Below are 19835 nucleotides of genomic sequence, written 5' to 3' on the forward strand. Positions count from 1 at the left end.
GGACTATTACTACCACTTTATTATTAAAAAGAGACTCCATACTCAATATTGATTCTGACACCATGGCGATGATAAAAACACTCTTTCTTTAGATGAAATGCTAGTACTTTCTTTTCTCTTCCCGTGTGACCTTGTGTGTGTGTGTGATCCTCAGTGGTCCAGGTGGGTTCCACACCCTCATGACAAAGACCCGTGTGGTTTCATTTAGTGTTTGTTCTGAGCTGGAGTGAGGAGCAGAGGAAGTGCACCGTCCTGGGGCTGTGGCTCTGAAACACACTGAAACTGTAGACCACAGTGAGCAAGACCACAGTGTTCCACTAAATGTCCACATGCTTAAAATGTGCATGTACTTACTGGAGAATATTCAGAAGAGTGGGCAATTATTTTCTGCAGGAATGTCGCTGTCTATTTTATGTCCTATGGTTCCAGACATTAAAAACAATCGAGTGCACAAACACACACTTGTGTGTTTATAAAGTGAAAGTACTCAAAATGGTGCCTGTAAACAGGAAGCAGAAGCGGAGCGGGCTTTTGTACAGACATGATGTTTGTATCAAAAAAACATCGTGGCTTCATCCTCGACTCACAAAGGCTCACAGGGTCGACTCCCCACTTCTGTTTGCATGTTCTCACTGTGTCTGGGTGGAGTTTGCATGTTCTCTCTGTGTCTGGGTGCATTTCCTTCCCGGTCGAGCCAAAACCCAAACCATTTCATGTGATGATGTCATCCTCACAGACAGGGGCAGGAGTCAGATCCTCATCAAACTGTTGAACCTGGTCATTTCAAGACCTGAGTGTTTTTCAACAAAAGCCGCATTTGAACTCGATTCATGTGAACTGCCCACATCTGTGTTCTGTAAAGTCTGCCTATGATGTCATCTGAAACACAACAACAGGCCAAATCCTCCAGCTAAGATCCACACCAAGACTAAAGTCCAGACCAAGACTAAGGTCCAGACCAACACGAAAGTCCAGACCAACACTAAAGTCCAGACCAACTCTAAAGTCCAGACCAACACTAAAGTCCAGGACAAGACTAAGGTCCAGACCAAGACTAAGTTCCAGACCAAGACTAGCTTCAGATCTGTAGACGAGTCCCTGGAAGATGCAGTGGCCAAATATATGCTCAGACATAATAAATTGTACATTGCTTTAAGGTCTGTGTTCTCATCTTCAAATGTTTAAATGACACAAAAGTGGTAGTTTTCAAGTGAACAACTCCTTTTCCCTTTAGTTCAGTAGATATCAGCAATTCCAGAACTGAAAAGATCCAAATGATTCCATTGAAGTTGTGTGGAGTTTAAAAACACAGTGGGGCACTTCCTGTATCACCACAACATCACAAGTTGGAACAGTTTGAAGGAAGAACTCATCTTAAATGTGCAGATTTGTGTGTTATTAAACATAAAACAAAACACAACTCCTGCGGTGTTTCTGATGAGGAAAAGACATTAGAGCAGATCAGAAAATAGTCTAATATGGCCCCAGTAGATTTTCCCGGTGCCAGAAAACCTTGGTTCTTCATAGTTGAACTGAAACGTGAGTCCAGTGTTGTATTGTTTCAGCTTCAGTGCTTCAGGTCGGTGATTTGAGGAAAGCTCTGACATGTGTTCCTGTTTGGGGCTTGGTTTGATTGTGCTCCAGCCACAGCTATTTTGGAATATTTTCTTTATCTCTTGTCCTTCCTGTCTGGTTCTGTCTGCGCCTCTGGCTCTGCTCCCTGTCTGCTCCTGTCTACCCCTGTCTGTCCCTGTCTGTCCCTGTCTGCCCCTGTCTGCTCCTGTCTGGACCTGTCTGCTCCTGTCTGCTCCTGTCTGTCCCTGTGAGGGGGGCAAATGTATCTGATGTCAGTACTTTGGCGTAGATGCACATACTTCAGAAGTATGTGTAGTTCATGAGCCGGTAGTTCCCAGATACTACACATACTTCGAGGTACTTCCCCGGGGCTGCTTGTTTTCAGTACTAACAGGTGTGTACTTTTACTGCGAGTTTTAACCTCCACTCGTTTGTCCCATGTTGTTTATTTAGGTGCAGAGGCCACGTGATAAAACAGCAGGAACGACTAGAACTGAGAGAGGGAGAGAGAGAGAAGAGGGGGAGGAGAGGGAGAAGAGACAGAGAGAAGAGGCTAGAGAAAGAGGAGAGGAGGAGGAGAGAGAGAGAAAGAGAGGAGGGGGAGGAGAGAGGGGGATGGGGTAAGAAAGGAAAAGAAAAAGAGAGAGGTTTGACGTGAGAGGAGGACAGGGTGAGAAATAAGAGAAAGGTGGAGAGAGAGAGAGAGAGAGAGAGAGAGAGAGAGAGAGAGAGAGAGAGAGAGAGAGAGAGAGAGAGAGAGAGAGAGAGAGAGAGAAGAGGGCAGAGGAGGGGAGAGGGAGTAACAGAAAGAGAGAGTTTGGGGATAGAGAGATAGAAGGTGTGAGAAAAAAAGAGAGAGGGGACAGAGAGCTGGGAGTGATTAAGGGAAGAAGAGAGAGACAGACAGGGAAAGAAGGAGAGTGGAGGTTGATAGAGAGATAGAAGGGGGAGAGACAGAGAGACAGATGACAAGAGAAAGAGAGAGGAGAGAGAAGGAGTTCGAAAAAGAGAGGATAAAATAATAGAAAGAGAACAGCACAAACGTGTGGGAGAGAAAGAGAGAGATCGGGGATAAAGATATAGAAGGGAGTGAAAGAAAAAGAGAGACAAGCAGAAAGGGGAGGAGTGAGAGAGGGGAGAAGGTATGGAAGACGGAAAAAAGATAGAAACGGTGAGAAAAGAAAAGAGGAAAGAAGGGAGAGAGAGAGAGAGATTGGGAGTTGAAAAAGAGAGGGACAGAGGAGAGATAACAAGAGACAGGAGAGAGAGAGAGAGAGCAGTACTGCCAGAGGGGATTTCCTGGCTCCTCCCTCGTCTCCTCCCTTGTCTCCTCCCCCGTCTCCTCCCTCCTATGTCCTAGCTCCTAACCTCCTAACACACTTTTGCAGAGAGAGAGAGAAAGAGAGAAAGAGAGAAAGAGAGAGAGGCATAACTTTGTTTCTGTGAAGCGCATGGACTGAAAACATGGACTTTAAAAAGGCCTTTTGAGTTCAGGATGGAGCTCCAGGTTTGTGAGAGTTGAAGGACAAGAGGAGATGTTGCTGCTCTGAAAATGACCGCTGTTTGTGGAAGTTAAAGGAGGAGTAAAACCTGAAACAATGAATTGAGACTGAAAAGAGAGAAGAGAAAAAGTGCTGCAAAAATGGTGAGTTTCAAACGCTGAGAGGGACTGTGGCTTTGGGACTGTGTGCACTTAGACAGAAAAAAGGATTGATTTAAAAGCGTTACATTTTGGCTATGTTCAGACATGTCCTGGGTTGATCCCAGTGTAGTCCTGATGTAGACTGGGTTTGGACCTGGTCTAGTCATGGTTTTGTCCTTGTCTAGCCTTGGGTTAGTCCTGGTTTAGTTCTGGTGTAGTTCTGGATTACCTCTGGTTTACTAGTTGTGGTCCAGTCTTGGTCTAGTCCTCATCTAGTCCTTGTCAAGTCTTCATTTAGGTCTGGTTTAGTACTGGTTCAGTCTTGGTTTACTCTTCATCTAATCCTTGTGAAGTCTTGTTTAGTTCTGGTTTACTGTTGGTTTAGTCCTGGTTTGGTTCTCCTGTGTTGTGGTTTGTTCATAGTTTAGTCCTGGTCTAGTCTTGTTTTAGTCCTGGTTTAGTCCTGTTCTAGTCCTGGTTTAGTCCTCCTACAAATCTGTACTCTGCTACAACTGTAATCACACTAACCACTACTAGCCTGTATATTTGATGCTACTACTGCAGAGTTACATAGAATTACTGCCAAGGTTGAAGTATGGGTATTATTTCCTGAAAAGTACCTTGAAAAGTATGCATTGTTACTGTGAGGGGGTTGGCCTCTCCACAGATCTGACCAGTAACACATGCATGTATTTAAATGGGTTGCCCCACATACACAGTGTACTTTTGAAAATAAATATAATCTTTACATAATCTTCACGTTGGGGTTTTGTCTTTAATGTGGTGTGGAGGTTTAACTGGCTTTATGTAAATGAGACTTTGATTCTGACTTTAAATCAGGTTTAGTTCAGTTCAAAGACTGTAAGTATTCAGGGTTTTACCTACAGCTGCTGCTCTGCCAGGGGATCCTTTGTACTTTAAGTTCATTTGTGCTTTTTATTTGTTGAACCTTCATTTTACCAGGCAACACATTAACAACACATTCTTATTTGCAACCTGAGACTGCTGGAAACTTCTTCTGTAACTTCTCTGTAACTCCTAGGGTTGTGCAAAAATATCGAAATATCAATATATCGTTTAATGTCATAAACTGTCATTTGTTTAAGTAAAATACAGAAAATCTGCTTAAAATTGAACAAAACACAAAGAAAATGTGACTATATTGACACATGTTAGTCATGAATCGCCCGAGTCCAAAACAATTTTCCTTAATTATGCGTTACTCATTTCACAATTTTATTATTACCAACCACCACAAACCTCGGGTGTCCCTGTTTTTTATTTTGAAAATCTGGTCTCCCTAGACACAATGCACACATTAACAAACAGTGTTCAAAAGTTTTTAGATTATCTGAAAACTAAAGAAAAAAACAACACATCTTTAAGAACCTGTGATCAGTGTGAGCATTCATGGTCACATTTAGAAGTTTGATTTTCAACTAAAACGTGTGACTATCTGAAAGACTGTTGGCTAATACTGTCTAGTTTGTAACTGTGAGGTGATCTGAGAGGGACTTGTTAAAAGCACAAATCAGCTCACCTGTTGTAGTTCCAATTCAGTCACCTCTTTCTGCTCAGACTGTGTTGAAATAAAGCTCAGATTAAAGTCTAACAAAGCCTCAGACAGAGCAGTGCCTTCAGTTTGCATCACACTCCTAGGGACGACATTAGCTGCTAGGGCTGGGCATCGTTAAGAAGTTGTCGATACGATACATATCTTGATACATAGGCCACAATATGATACGCTTTTCGATACAGTGCACTTTTGATTCAATACGATTCAATATGATATATTTCAAATCGATTCAATATGGTTCAATGAAAAACAAAGGCTAAATCATGGCTGTGAAAGTAAAAGTACAATACTTCAACTAAATTTGTGCAAAGTTAATATGAAAAACTCCCATTTTACTCAAAACAGCGAAAATATGAACACAATCGTAGCTCTTACACAAAATAATTTAGTAAAATATACCTAAAAGTACTCTCAGCAATATCTCGATACAGCAGTTACGATATCGATACTGTATCATCAAATTTAGTGATACGATATATCAATATTTCAATATTTTTGCACACCCCTATTAGCTGCAAAGGATCAACCGGCAAATATCCGTTATCACCGGAACAGTAGAACACATACTGGATATCTGTTTTTTGTTGTTGTTGTTGTTGTTTTTTTTTAATCCATATCGAACCATTCCAATTGGATTTTGATACTTTTGACTTTTTACCATATTTGTGTACTGGCCCAGGAATACACTCCACTGTCCATTCAGTACACAGTATTGAGTATTAGAGTGTATTTCTCCTCTCCTCTAGTCGCAGATCCACACAGAGAGGGCCTTTTGTTGCTTTTGAAGGCCGATAATGAATTCAGATAGTTCACATACTTCCCCCCACTGTCTGCTCTGAGTACTTTTACTGCTTTTATGGAGTACACGATGGAAACCGCAGTATTTTATTAAGAGGGAGGTTACGAGGGGTGTAATTAATGGTTGGACTGATGGTTTTATGACAACAAATTATTACTGTGGCAAAGTCATTCTCCATTTTTGGAAACAAACTGGAATTCAGCTTGGGGTGTCAGATGGGGCGTTCAGCAAAATCAACTTTGTGGGCTTTCTACAATGTTTGAACATTGTTGCTTTGTAAAAAAAAAAACAGGCCTGGAGTCTTTATATGTCATCCATGCGTGTTTGAGTGAACTAGTGATCTCTCCCTGATTCTGTTCAAACCCTCTGTAAGATGTAGCTGTAAGATTCTGTCCAAGGCTCTGCCCACAAGCCTACATCACCCATGATCCCACACCACGATTCTCCATAAATATACAAAAACATGACACAAAACAGTACACTACAACTTCACAAACCTGAGTGTGTGCAGTAGTTTCATTATTGGGATACACGCTCATTGTGTTGTGACAGCACTCTGAAGGGGGAGTGACAAGTGCGGGGAGTAAAGGGAGAGTCAAAATTTTTAATATGTTGTCTTCGGTGAATATAGCATAAAAAGCAACATGGTGATCTAATTATGTGATGTGTGTTAGGTATTAATACCTCATAGCAGTCAAATACCCCCTCTTTTCTAGTAGTAGTAGTAGTAGTAGTAGTAGTAGTAGTAGTAGTAGTAGTAGTAGTAGTAGTAGTAGTAATAGTAGTATGATGGCAAATGAGTGTAGCATACTGTGCAGTCATTTAAAAGTGTGTCTATATTTGGACATAATTTAAGTCTGGCTTTGAGCTTAACTCTAACTGAACCTCATAAACCAAGCTTTAAACAGCAGGAAGGAAGGGAGTCTGACTATGTCATCATAATACAGGACTGAGGTCAGGGACAGGGTCAGGACCAGGGCCGGGGTCTGTCCTCCAACCAGTGCACTCCCCTTGTGTCCTTCGGCAACACATTTCACATCAAAACATTGCAGAATCACTGGAGTTCAACACTGAGCTGACATTTTCTGGTGGAGTTTGCTGTAACTGTTCGATGCAGATTTTTATTGACCTGGTTTATGAACCATAAACCAGGTCAACAAAAATCCACTTGGAAAAAAAAAAAAAAAAAATTGGCACGAAGGTCAACTTCTTCTTTGTCAGTATAATTAAATGAAAGTGGAATGATTTCTTGACAATGGCTTCATGAAGTGGTGCCATTATTCAAGCTTCAGGACGTGAGCTGTCGGCTGAAAGGACTTTAAGCCTGAAGATTAATATGACCAGTTTGCGGAACCAATCCCAAACAAATAATGAGAAGGAGAAACTTTTGAATAAGTCTGGAGATTTCTTTCAGGTCAATGTAGAGCTGCTCGATTCTGGAAAAAAAAACATTATCACAATTATTTTGGTCGATAGTAAAATCACGATTATTCAAACGATTATTTTTTAGTTACACAATGCATTTATTCAGCATTTCTCTCTCTCAAAAAACATAACAAAACAAAATAAAACAAAACAAAAAAACACTTTGTTATTGATAATTTATGCAAAACTTTCAAACCGAAAAATAATATAGACTACAAATCTGAACCTTGGAGCAGTTTTGCAATGTATAAAACATAAAATGAATAAAATTAACTTTGAACATGACATGAGGCAGAAAAAAATTTTTTTTTCCAAAATAAACTATGTATCCAGCTGTTCTGCAATCTCTATATTTAAAAATTCAATAAATATACTAATTTACATAATAAATATCCCAAAATAAACTTTGTTAATCTTTAAATTATTTCAACTCAATTATATGAGTTTGGAGATTGTTTGACACCCACATCAAAATCATGATCAAAATTCAATTAATTGCACAGCCTTAGTTCAATGTTGTTCAAATACTGTACTTGTCCTTGTACTATTCCTACCATTACTACAGCCATGATTTACTGTTCAAAGTGTACTGAGAGAAGAGTTGGACCATGAGTGCATCTTTCCATACACGAGTCTGAATGAGAATCAAAGTCAAAATGATCAAATGTTGAAGTTGTTCTTATTTTGGGTTCAGACGTCGCTCAGACCTGCAGCTCTACTTTAATACAAATGTAACCCTTATTTAGTACAGACCGAGATCTGCATCTGTTTTGGACCAAGTTCAGTCCAAATCCCTCATTTATTTCCTTATTATCGTTGATGAGATATGCAGTGGTATTGACAAGATCCTGGTGTAGTTCTGATTTAGTCCTGGTTTTAGTGCTGTTTTCCTCGTGGTTTGGTCCTGTTTCAGACCTGGTTTAGTCCTGGTTCAGTTCTTATTTTATAGTACTGCTAAGGTCCTTGTTTACCCTGCTTGCACCTTGATTTAATCCTGGTTTAGTCCTGGTCTAATCTTGATTCTGTCTTGGTTTAGTCCTGGTTCAGTCCTGGCTTAGATCTGGTTCAATCCTGGTTCAGTCCTGCTTCAATCTTGGTTCAGACTTGGTTTAGTCCTGGTGTAGTCCTTTATAGTCCTGCTGTGATCCTGGTTGAGTTCTGGTTTAGTCTTTACCTCATGTTAGTGTTTACCGAGGCCAGACGCTGGTCATTCATTCACTCCAAGGTCAAAGAAAAGAGCAGCAAAGTCTCACTGTTTTTACTGTAAATAAACTCACACGCAGTACACACAATACAAATACTACTAGGACTGACAAAAGTATTGAAAGTCTGATACTTAACAATACTAAAACTAGTATCAAAACTAGAAAATGAACCTTTCCTGAAGAGCTTTAGAATGATCACCATCTATTATCAAAAGAAAGTGTTTTCAGTATAGAGTATTGAGTCTCTTCCTTAGTATCGAAATTTGAGTATTTAGTAACACAAAACACAACTACTGCAGTATTTGAGGTACTTTTTGAAGCAAGTGCAAATGAATGAGCTGAGTGTGGAGCTGGCAGTGAGCACAGGGTTTGTCCCAACACGTTCAGCCCTGATTCACTGCCATTGTTTTTCACTGAAAGATTGTGTCAGCTTTCTCTCTGTTATGTGATCTGCCTCCACAAAACCAGACTCCAGACAGGACACAACCACAGCCGAGGGTCAGGCTGACATTACATCAGCTCAAATAAGGTGCATTTAAACTCTCATTTTAAATCCCAAGTGATTTTTTATTGAAATCAGACTTGAAAGATCAAAATTGAAACAGCTGAATTGAAATCCCAATATGAATGGATGTAATTATGAAATCACAAAGGCTGCAAGTTTGAAGAACCATAATTTCCTCCACAAACAACTAAATCTCCTGTCGTATTCTGCATAAAAAAAAGTCTAACCCTTTAGTTTAGATCTGTACAAACATGTTCTGAAATGTGATTCTTGTATTAGTTTGTCAGCTCAGATTTCAGTCTTTTGTTTAAAATGTGAACTTACAACAGAATCCTATTGTTAAAGTTGCACTGTGTAACTTTTTGGTTGGGGGCCCGTCACCTGCTTGTTTCTATGGATACGTCATTGCTCTGCTTGGAAATGTTCCACAGTGTGACATTAAACAGCTCTACTTTACATTTATTCATTTACAGCTGGTTTTATAGCTCAAAAGTACCAAGAGAAACAGACGTTCTGACTGTGAGCGGGGTTGATTTTCCACAGATCTGACCTGTAACTTGGCCTGATTTGGTCTCCATAATGATAGAAAGGTTTAATGCCATACTGTGAAACATTCCAGACTAAGCAATATCACAGTATTTGTCAGAAAATTCCCCTTTGGATATTTCTTAAATGATGGAGTGATGCTTTGTTTCATTCACACGTTTGTGTAATATTGCATAATGTAAAGGTGCATTGCATAAATTTTCTGGCAGCAGAATTCGCCAACTGCTTGTCTCCATGGCGATGTTATTGCTGTGCCTGGAGTGTTTCACAATATTTCAATAAACACATCTGTCATTTATTTCGTTTGATCTGTGTTGCAATTGCTCAGAAATGTCTTCTTTTACTCTTACAGACTGGCCTTTCCACAGATCTGATTTGTGTTTTGGTCTGGCGGCTCTACCTGCTGTAAAGATAAAATACATTTAATGCTGTACTGTGGTTCAAATCAATAACAACAACCTTGGAGACAGTACAAATACTCCATAGTACACTTTTAAGCATGTTCTCCATGAATTAAAGTACACAGTTCCACTTTGTGATGTCATTAGGTGTTAGTCCATGTGTTTCTCTGTGTAAAAGTTAAAGTCTGGAATAAGAGCAGTATTTCAAGAGAGATTTGAATGTCCTGTTGAGAAATGTGTCTTCTAATCTGGATTATGGTTTTGAAAAGTATCGAAAACCTATTACTAATCAATACTAAAACTGATATCGAAACTAGATCCTCATTTGAGCAGGTATCGATACTAAAAAAAGCTCAGTTGGTCGAGCGTTTGTCCACTGATCCGAAAGATGCACTGCAAATTTCTCACATCTCAGGACAGATCATTTCACTACTTTTAAGTAATTTCCTGATAGATTTAACAGTTTATATCTTATCATATCATTTTGGCCAAGTTTTTTTGCAGTTTGAATCCCGCTCTCGACATAAACATCGTTGGTTGAGCGGTCTAATCCACTGACCCACAGGTTGGTGGTGCAATTCTGGCTCTCAGTGTCTGTGTACACTGTGTCTGTGTGTATGTGTGTGTATGTGTGAATGGGCGAGTGATTCCTTGAGCCTTGAAGGTGGAAAAGCACTGTATAAAAATGTGACCATTTCCCATTTAAAAAAGTCCCATTGACAGGACAGAAATGAAGCTTTCTGAATGTGTTTAGAATGATGTTGAGTTGTGTCAGAACAAGTGGAAGAGCACATAGACTAGAATACACACGGACCAACATGAACCTACACAGCAAAAGTGCAGTGTTCAAATTGAGTCTCACAGAATCACTATGAACATTTTCTCAGAGTTTATATGAGAAGGATTTGTTCTAGAGTTAATTTAGCATTTTTGAAACTGTTATTGAAGTAACACTGGACCAAAGTCCCTGTTTAACTCCAAAATCAAGAGTTATATTAACATTTTGAGAGTAAATAGATAACACTTTGTAGGGTTATCCTGATTTAACTAAACAACACACAGAGGTGTTTTATTTTTGCACTTTATTTGAGTTAATGTAAAATGAAATTATGAACAAAACTGTTTCAAACTGGTCTTCATGGGAGTTTAAAGTGATGGGTGGAAGGTGCCACTTGAACATTAAGGGAAGTTGAATTAACACTAGAGGAAATTGAATTAACACTAGATAAATTGAATTAACACTAGAGAAGTTGAATTAACACTAGAGAAGTTGAATTAACACTAGAGAAGTTGAATTAACTTCAGCCAACTCTGGCAAATAACCCCAACTTGAACCCCCATTTATCTTTCAAATAGTTAAAATATCACTTTTTGTGTTAAAAACAAAAATGAAATATTTGAGCCTGAAATTTTCATCCTCCAGTATTTGCTGTGTACCTGGACCACGAAGGGATTACACACATATTAGACACATGGGAACAGAAAAGAAAGTAGTACTATTTAATGCTGAAAATCACCTTCTATTGTCTAAAGGAAGAGGGTTTTATATTTTCCTTGTGCTATCAGAATCAATACTGAGTATTGAGTCTCTTCCTTAGTATCGAAATACAGTCTAAAATTTCAGTATCGTGACAGCACTCGCCGGGCAGAAGTGGGTCAAACGCTGAGGATTTCAAAACATGAGAAGTGCCAAGAATCCAGGAGCCGTGTGCAGAGGGGCCACAGAGCAGGGTGTCTGTCTGCGCTCTTTTCCTCCTCTTTTCTTCACTCTTTCTCATTCTCTCTCTCCACTCTAATTTGAACAAGCTGAAGTATTTAAAGATCCAACTTCTCTGGTGAAGGGGCTTCTACTTGCCAGGCTCCATGGAGATGTTATTGTTTTCCCTGGAATGTTTCAAAGTATGGATTAATCTGCCCTGCATATATTCAGTTGAAGGTGTTTTACTGTAAGCATGAAATCCTCCTCGCCTCTGCACAGATCTGATGTGTAACTTGGCCTGGAGCGTGCTGTCACCTGCTTTTCTGCATGAGAGATAAGTGTGAACGTTTTAAGAGCAGAGTCATCCCAGTGAGTCATTGCCGGATTTGCATCAATCATGCCCGTAGCCTTTCCACCATGTTGAAACGTTGTTCCTTCATCCGAAACATGCCTCAAGAGGTTTAGTCATCTAAGCATGTTTGAATCATTTAGCAATCTCTCCAGCCTTTCTTTCAAACCCTCCTTATGGTTAGCTGTAAGATTCTGTACAACTACCCATTCTGCCCCTTGACAATTCTCCATAAATATACAAAAACATGATACAAAACTGTAAACAATAACTTCACTAGCCTGATGAGATGTGCAGATGTGTGGAGAGCAAAGAAAGGGGGACTCAGAGCATGAAAAATGAAAATGAAATATATAAAATAAAACAAGTGATTCCATTGTTTTGGGTGAAAATAGCATTTTCAGCAAAACATTAAAACTCAAAATGGATTCAATCCCATTTTCAGGATGAGTATGAGCGTTCATGGTAGTGTTAAGGTGAGAGGGGCTGATGTTGACTAACTGTTGGCTAACACTTCTTTCACACAGACAGCAGCTGGTGCACCAAACTTTCCATTCAAACCAAAAGCTTTTCGATTTGTTTTCATAGATATGAAAGCTTCAGTCGCACTCGGATCTGCACAAAATCAAGCACCAAATGCCAAACTCTGGTGCGGTCCCTCTGGTGAGAATGTCGACGCGGGTCCTCATTTTCCACCATTCCGAATTGAGCGGGCCGTCTGAGCTGGGTCCGGACGCCTGCCCCGCCATCCGTACCCCGCCATCTGTACCCTGCAGAGGGGTCCGTGGGAAGGCCAGTGGGTGGGACGGTGCATCTTGGCCTCACTTTAGAGATGTTTGGCGTGCGGTAGAGCCTCAGCGCCCCCGAGCCACGTACAGTAGAACCCGCTGTGCACAGGAGCCTGGGATATATGCCAATTGGACCAGTTTTGGTTGGTTTGCGGGTATGAAAGGACCACACTGGAGTCTATATGCTACATAATGACAATTTTCTTGCCTGGTGCGGACCAAATAGTCAAACTAGTGGTGTGGAAGTGCCCTAAAGCACAAAATCAGATCACCTGTTTAGTTCTGTCTGAACCAGCTCTTTCTGGTGAGATTGTTCAAATAAAGCTCAGATTAAAATCTAACCAAGCCTCAGACAGAGCAGTGCTTCCAGTGAACATCACAGCCCCAGGGGAGTCTTGAGTGTCTCTGTGTGTGTGAGGTTAAGAAACACCTGGTTTCAGCTGTAAACCTCTCAGTGTTTGTCTCTCAATCTGAGGCTCCAGCTCCAGATTCCACTGCATCATTATTTGTCCAGGCCTCAGTCGTCCTGTTTTCCCCTCTTCCACCACCACTATATCTATCTATCTATCTATCTATCTATCTATCTATCTATCTATCTATCTATCTATCTATCTATCTATCTATCTATCTATCTATCTATCTATCTATCTATCTATCTATCTATCTCTATCTCTCTCTCTCTGCCTATTCTCTCGCTCTTCTTAGCCCTACCTCTTCCTCTCTCTCTCTCTTTCACATTGTTACCCCCCCTCTCTCTCCAGTCTCCATAAATCACACCCTCCCCAATTTCTCTTATCCTTCCCTCTCTCCCTCCCTCTCTGCGCCTCCATCTCTCTCTTCCTCCCTCTTTCTGTCTCTCCCTCTCTTCCTCAGTTTCCCAGATCTCAGACCTTAGGGTGTAACATCGCAAATGAAACTCTTTGTTTTGGAGACAGATGTAAACTGTGCGTGGGGGAAACGAGAGTGTGGAGTCCTCCGAGCAGACGAGTCAGATCCTTTAAGGCTGCAACACAAAGACACTTTCAGATGTTTGGGTCCAGCCCGAGTTTATGAACCTCCAGCACCTGCACACTTTTGTTTACACATCATTTCTCTCATGTCAAACACTGCTGCGGCTGACTATATATGGACAAACGTAGGAGGTTGTGGGTTAGACTCCTGATCTGAGTGTAGTGTGTGTGTCCTCCCTGTGCTGTGGCAGAGTGGTTAGCCTGCCTCATGCATACTTCTCTGTATTACATAGATTTATTTGAGTTAACTATAGATTGTTATCATGTTGAACTTTGAGGCCATTGTTCATTCTTTTCAGATTCCTGTCTCCTTTACCCAGACACACACGCACGCACATGCACACACGCACACACACGCATGCTCGCACGCAGACTCAACTCAGTTACACACACGTGTGGATAGTTAAAACAAACATAGCTGAAGTTTTTCGAGTATAGTATAGTAGTAGTATTAGCAATAACGGCATAGCTCACAGGAGTAGTTATTATTAGTAGTTAGTTAGTATAAGTACTAGTAGTGACTGAGGTAGTAGTAGTTAGCTATTACTACTACAACTAGCTTGTATTTCCACATTTCACCTCTCTGTCTGTCTCCCTCTCCCCCGCTCTCTCTTTCTCTCTGTCACTCTCCTCTGTGTGTAACCTGTGCTCCCATCTGACTTGTCAGTGACTCGTGTCTGACTCGTGTGTAACACGTCTGTGACCTGTGTGTGACTCGTCTGTGACTCATCTGTGACTCACATGTCACTCGTGTGTGACTCGTCTGTGACTCAACTTGTTGATTCGTCTGTGACTCGCGTGTGACTTGTGTGACTTGCCTATAACTCGTGTGTGACTCGTGTGTGACTCGTGTGTGACTCGTGTGTGTCTCGTGCCTGACCCGTGTGTGACTCGTTTGTAAGTCGTGTGTGACTCGTGTCTGACCCATGTGTGACTTGTGTGTAAGTCGTGTGTGACCCGTGTGTGACTCATGCCTGACCCGTGTGTGACTCGGGTGTAAGTCGTGTGTGACTCGTGTGCGACTCGTATGTGACTCGTGTGTGTGACTCGTGTGTGACTCGTGTCTGGCCCGTGTGTAACTTGTGTGTGTGACTCGTGTGTGTGACTCGTGTGTGTGACTCGTGTGTGACTTGTGTGTGTGACTGTGTGACTCGTGTGCCCGTGTACTTGTGTGTGTGACTCGTGTGTAACTTGTGTGTGTGACTCGTGTGTGACTGTGTGTGTGACTCGTGTGTGTGTGTGTGACTCGTGTGTGTGACTCGTGTGTGTGACTCGTGTAACTCGTGTGTGTGACTTGTGTGTGTGACTCGTGTGTGACTTGTGTGTGTGACTCGTGTGTGTGACTCGTGTGTGTGACTCGTGTGTGACTTGTGTGTGTGACTCGTGTGTGTACTCGTGTGTGTGACTCGTGTGACTGTGTGACTGTGTGTGTGACTTGTGTGTGTGACTCGTGTGTAACTTGTGTGTGTGACTCGTGTGTGACTGTGTGTGTGACTCGTGTGTGTGTGTGACTCGTGTGTGACTCGTGTGTGACTCGTGTGTGACTCGTGTGTGACTCGTGTGTGACTCGTGTGTGTGTGTTCCTCTCTGCAGAGCTGACACTTGTAATAAAAACGCTCTCTTCTGTCTCAGGTTTTTAGATGTGGGATGTTTCCAGGTCTGGTGCTGTCACTCACCTGTCAAACTTGATTTCGATACTAAAGAATCGACTTCTCTCTTTAGAGAATACAATATGATTTTAACAGTGTGGGCTGTGTCCAAGCTCGTCTCCTCTCATCTGTCTGAGCCTCTGACACTTTGTTGACGTAGTGTCTCCGATGTGGCCGCTAGCTTTAGCCCCGGGACACTAAACGCTAACAGGCGCTAACAGGCGCTAACAAGTCATTACTTGCTTAAAGCCCCGGGACTCGAAAAGAGAAAGTGAAGAGCTAAAACAAGACGCTATTCTGCACGTCCAGAGACAATGATGAGGACAGTCCACAGACAGCACTGACAGAGCAGAGGAGGACACAGGAGGACAGAGGGGGACAGAGGAGGACAGAGGAGGACAGAGGGGACAGAGGAGGATTCTGGGAGCACAGAGGGAGGAGAGAGGGGGACAGCTGGACTTTAAAGGTCCCATATTACGCAAAAGTGAGTTTTCAGTCATGCTCTAATGTTGTTACCTCCTCCTCAAAAACAAACCCGTTATTCTCTTTTGGCAGTTCCTTATTGTACCTGAAGTTTTGATGTGTGGTCCAATGGACTCCAATTGTTCTGGTGCTTTTCAGATTCTGGACTGTGATGATGTTTAGAGGCAAAAGACATATTTTCCTTTTGATTACATTATACTTTTCAAATACTTTAAACTATTCAAAAGGTAAAGTCACAAATTTTGGATCTGATCGTTTCTATGAAGGACTAGACCCTAGAACTCACTGTAGTATAACACAAATCTGAACTGTAGCAATATCCATTTTACCTGCCCCCATGTGCATTAAATAGTACTGGCCTATAGAATGTTGTGATGTCATCTGAAACCAGTAATAATTGTATATATCTGAATGCATATGTGAAGGACACACTTACATCTCCAACATGTCATGTGTGTTTTGTCCTGTGAGTCTACTCATCACCTGTACTTTGCTTTTTTGTGTCTTTTTCCTAGAGTCATGTGATGTTGTTGTGTAATTTATATGTCATTGTTTTTAAAGACATGAGGGTGAAAGTCCTGATTCACACTTATGCGCTAACCAAGACCATCCTGCTGCTCCAAACGCTTTGGCGTCCCTCCATGTAATAAAGGACTTTTAATATATTCAGTCGGAGTGCCTCGGGTTTGTACCTTTCCCACTTTAACATTTTTCAGTAAGGGCGACACCCTTGTAGAGCTGTACTTTGGACTTTTTATGACTCAGGTAAGCGCTCTACCTTTTTTCTTCAGACCTGGAGTTGTGTTTTGTTCATTCACACATGTATTGAGTAACTTTTTATTATTAGTCTGTCTACATCTCTAAAGCTCAAAATATGATCTGTTCCACTTTGTGATGTCATGAAGTGGTAGTTTTTATGTTAGCAGCTCCCTGTTACTGTTTATTGGTTGATTGGCAGATTGGCAATTCCAGGGTGCAAAGCATCCAAATGATCCAAATGATTCTAGTGAAAATGTATGGAGTTTAACTCACAGTGGAGCACTTCCTGTATCAGCACATGACATCACAAGGTGGAACAGAGTGTTTTCAGTTTGGTAGAAGAGCTCAGCTTAAATGTGCAGGGTTTGTGTGTTAAACGTGTGAATGAAACAAAACACAACTGCAGGTGTGTTTGTGATGAGGAAATGACATTAGAACAGATCAGAAAATACTATTGTAAATGTAATAAACCAGACTTTATTTAAACTTTCTGCGTTTTTAAAATCTGCTAAACAGTAAATGGGCCAAAACAGAAAGAAAACGCTGCAGTGATGAGAGGCACGAGTCTTTAACTGCAGCTGGAATAAACATTTAAAGGAATGTAGTTTGAATTTTTCAAACTAGTAAAAGTTGATTTAAGTTTTTATTGTGACTTGAGGGGCTCAGACTTTATGTCTGTTTGAATGGCGTCTGTTTAGAGCTGCAGTGATGTGTGAATCAGCACTGTCTTCAAAACACACTATATCTGCACGTCTGCACACTGAAGACAGCAGGAGGAGAGGAGAGGGAACAGAAGAGAAGAGAAGAGGGGGAAAGGGAGAGAGGGAAGAGAAGAGGGGAGAGGGAAAGAGGGCGAGAGGAGAGGGGGAGAGAGGAAGGAGAGGTAGGACGAAAAGAGGAGGTGGAGGAGAGTATGAGAGAAGACAAGGAGTAAGTGGAAGATGATGGGGAAAAGAGGAGAGGGAGGGTGAAAGAGGAGACGAGAGGAGGAGAGGAACTGAGGAGGATAGGAGGAGAGAAGGCAGAAGAAGAATGTGCAAAGAAGGAGGAGAGGAACATGGAAAGAGGGAAGAGAGAAGAGGGGTGGAGGGGCTGAGGAAAAGAAGGGATAGGAGGATTAGATGAGAAGATAGAAACAGAGGAGTGGAGGAGTAGTGATGTCGTCTAAATGCATTTGGAACCAATGATAAAAAAAACAACATCTGCTCGTGTCCATGGGGACGTCTCTGTTTTGCCAAGAATGTTTTGCCGTTTGGCTCGGGGTTGCCTCTCCACAGACCTGACCTGTGACTCGGCCTGGTGCTGTTGTTTGCTTGTCTCCATGGAGATTTTTATGCCATACAACATTCCAGACAAAGCATTAACATGAGGAGCAGGTGGCAGACCCTCCAACCATAGGCCAAATGGACATATGTCACCTGCTGGCCGTCGTATACAAGTAAAAAGTGAGCATGGGCGCACTTTTGGCTTCATCCACTCTCTTATTTATTGCTCTAAGTGAGCTATTCGTATTGCTTTTTTTTTTTTTTTTTTTTTTAACTTAAACACTATGTCTGTGTTACTTTGATAAGAATTTCCCCAAACTTCTACACAGTAACTTAAATGGTATAAAATAAGAGTACAGTCGATTATATGCAGGGCTTTCTTTTTTAAGAGAAGTTTGAATTTGTTCTTCAAGGCTATAACTTTTGCAATTTTTTAAAATTTTATCAATGTGGGGTTTCCAACAAAGTTTGTGATCAAGAGTTACACCAAGAAATGTGTGTTCAAGTACTCTTTCTGTGGGTACATTAACAATTTTAATTTGCATTTGCAGATTTACTTAACAGTTTTCGAAGAACTAACTCATTCCCATTGTGGTTTATTTTGTACGATCATAAACTTTCGTGCCTTTGTTAACATTATTATTAGTCTGTTAATGGTCTAGACACTGTAGAAGCCTTTAAAAAAAGAGTATAAAGTGTTTTGTTGCACACTTGCTGTTCATAAGCTGCTTTCTTTTTCATGATTCTGTCATTGTTTAAGAGGGTTTGGCGTTCTTAGTACTTTTGACTTCAACCTAAACCCTTTCGTTCATGATCAGTGGTGTTGTAGTCTGTTTGTAGTGCTGCAGAATGACAGAATAAACTACTTCTGTTACTTTACACTGAAAAAAACAAAAACAAAATGTTGCTTGGGTTGATTTGAACCAGGTCTACATGATCCTGCTGGTTTTATTTTGTCACTTCTGTCCATAAAGCTAGAGCTGAACATTAATAACAGACCAATCAAGCGCCTTCTTTCCCACATGTTACTCGTAATTCAACCCATAACTGCTGGCCTCAGTGTGCTGTGGGTGCATCACACTCACACGTCCACATACAGATACAGACTATGAGTGCAACTTTAACACTCATTTTGTCTCGGATTTGGATGACTGTGTTGACTGTGAATGTCTAGTTTCACTCATTGGTTTTTGTTTAGACTTGACTTTTAAACCCCGAAATCTTATTGAAATATTTGCTGGTTGACTCACGGTGAGTGGCTCTGTGTCATCTGCTGTTACAGGTGCACTTGTGTTTTCTATGGCAGCCTAAACCACCGCCATGTAACACAATATGTCACTGGAAACCACTTAACCCAGTTTGTGCTCAGGCCCATTGACTCGGCACAGTGAGACGAGCCTCAGCTGGATCACATCTCTCATCTACTTCCTGCTCACACGTTTTTCACACGTGACACACTGAGCACATCACACCTGTCACTCTGAACACATCACACCTGTCACTCTGAACACATCACTCACACACTGTCACTCTGAACACATCACACCTGTCACTGAACACATCACACCTGTCACATCACACCTGTCACTCTGAACACATCACACCTGTCACTCACACACACTGTCACACATCACACCTGTCACTGAACACATCACACCTGTCACTCTGAACACATCACACCTGTCACTCTGAACATATCACACCTGTCACTCTGAACATCATGTCACACACACTGTCACTCTGAAACACATCACACCTGTCACTCTGAACACATCACACCTGTCACTCTGAACACATCACACCTGTCACTCTGAACACATCACACCTGTCACTCTGAACACATCACACCTGTCACTCTGAACATATCACACCTGTCACTCTGAACACATCACACCTGTCACTCTGAACACATCACACTGTCACTCTGAACACATCACACCTGTCACTCTGAACATATCACACCTGTCACTCTGACACATCACACCTGTCACTCTGAACACATCACACCTGTCACTCTGAACACATCACACACTCTGTCACTCTGAACATATCACACCCTGTCACTCTGAACATATCACACCTGTCACTCTGAACACATCACACCTGTCACTCTGAACACATCACACCTGTCACTCTGAACATATCACCACCTGTCACTC

General features: G+C 41.5%; 1 protein-coding gene across 1 annotated transcript in view; it reads left to right on the forward strand.

Moving 5' to 3' along the window:
• The first annotated feature begins 2803 nt into the window (after nt 1–2803).
• Nucleotides 2804–19835, forward strand: part of LOC110165696 (pleckstrin homology domain-containing family G member 4B-like) — a 63394-nt gene continuing 46362 nt past the window's right edge. Inside the window, exon 1 of the mRNA XM_055160670.1 lies at nt 2804–3220. Coding sequence (XP_055016645.1) covers nt 3218–3220 — 3 coding nt within the window. The 5' untranslated portion in view covers nt 2804–3217. The remainder of the gene's footprint in view (nt 3221–19835) is intronic.

The sequence above is a fragment of the Boleophthalmus pectinirostris genome, unplaced genomic scaffold (assembly GCF_026225935.1).
Source record: "Boleophthalmus pectinirostris isolate CB_2022bp ecotype Guang Dong unplaced genomic scaffold, ASM2622593v1 HiC_scaffold_3, whole genome shotgun sequence".
NCBI lineage: Eukaryota > Metazoa > Chordata > Actinopteri > Gobiiformes > Gobiidae > Boleophthalmus > Boleophthalmus pectinirostris.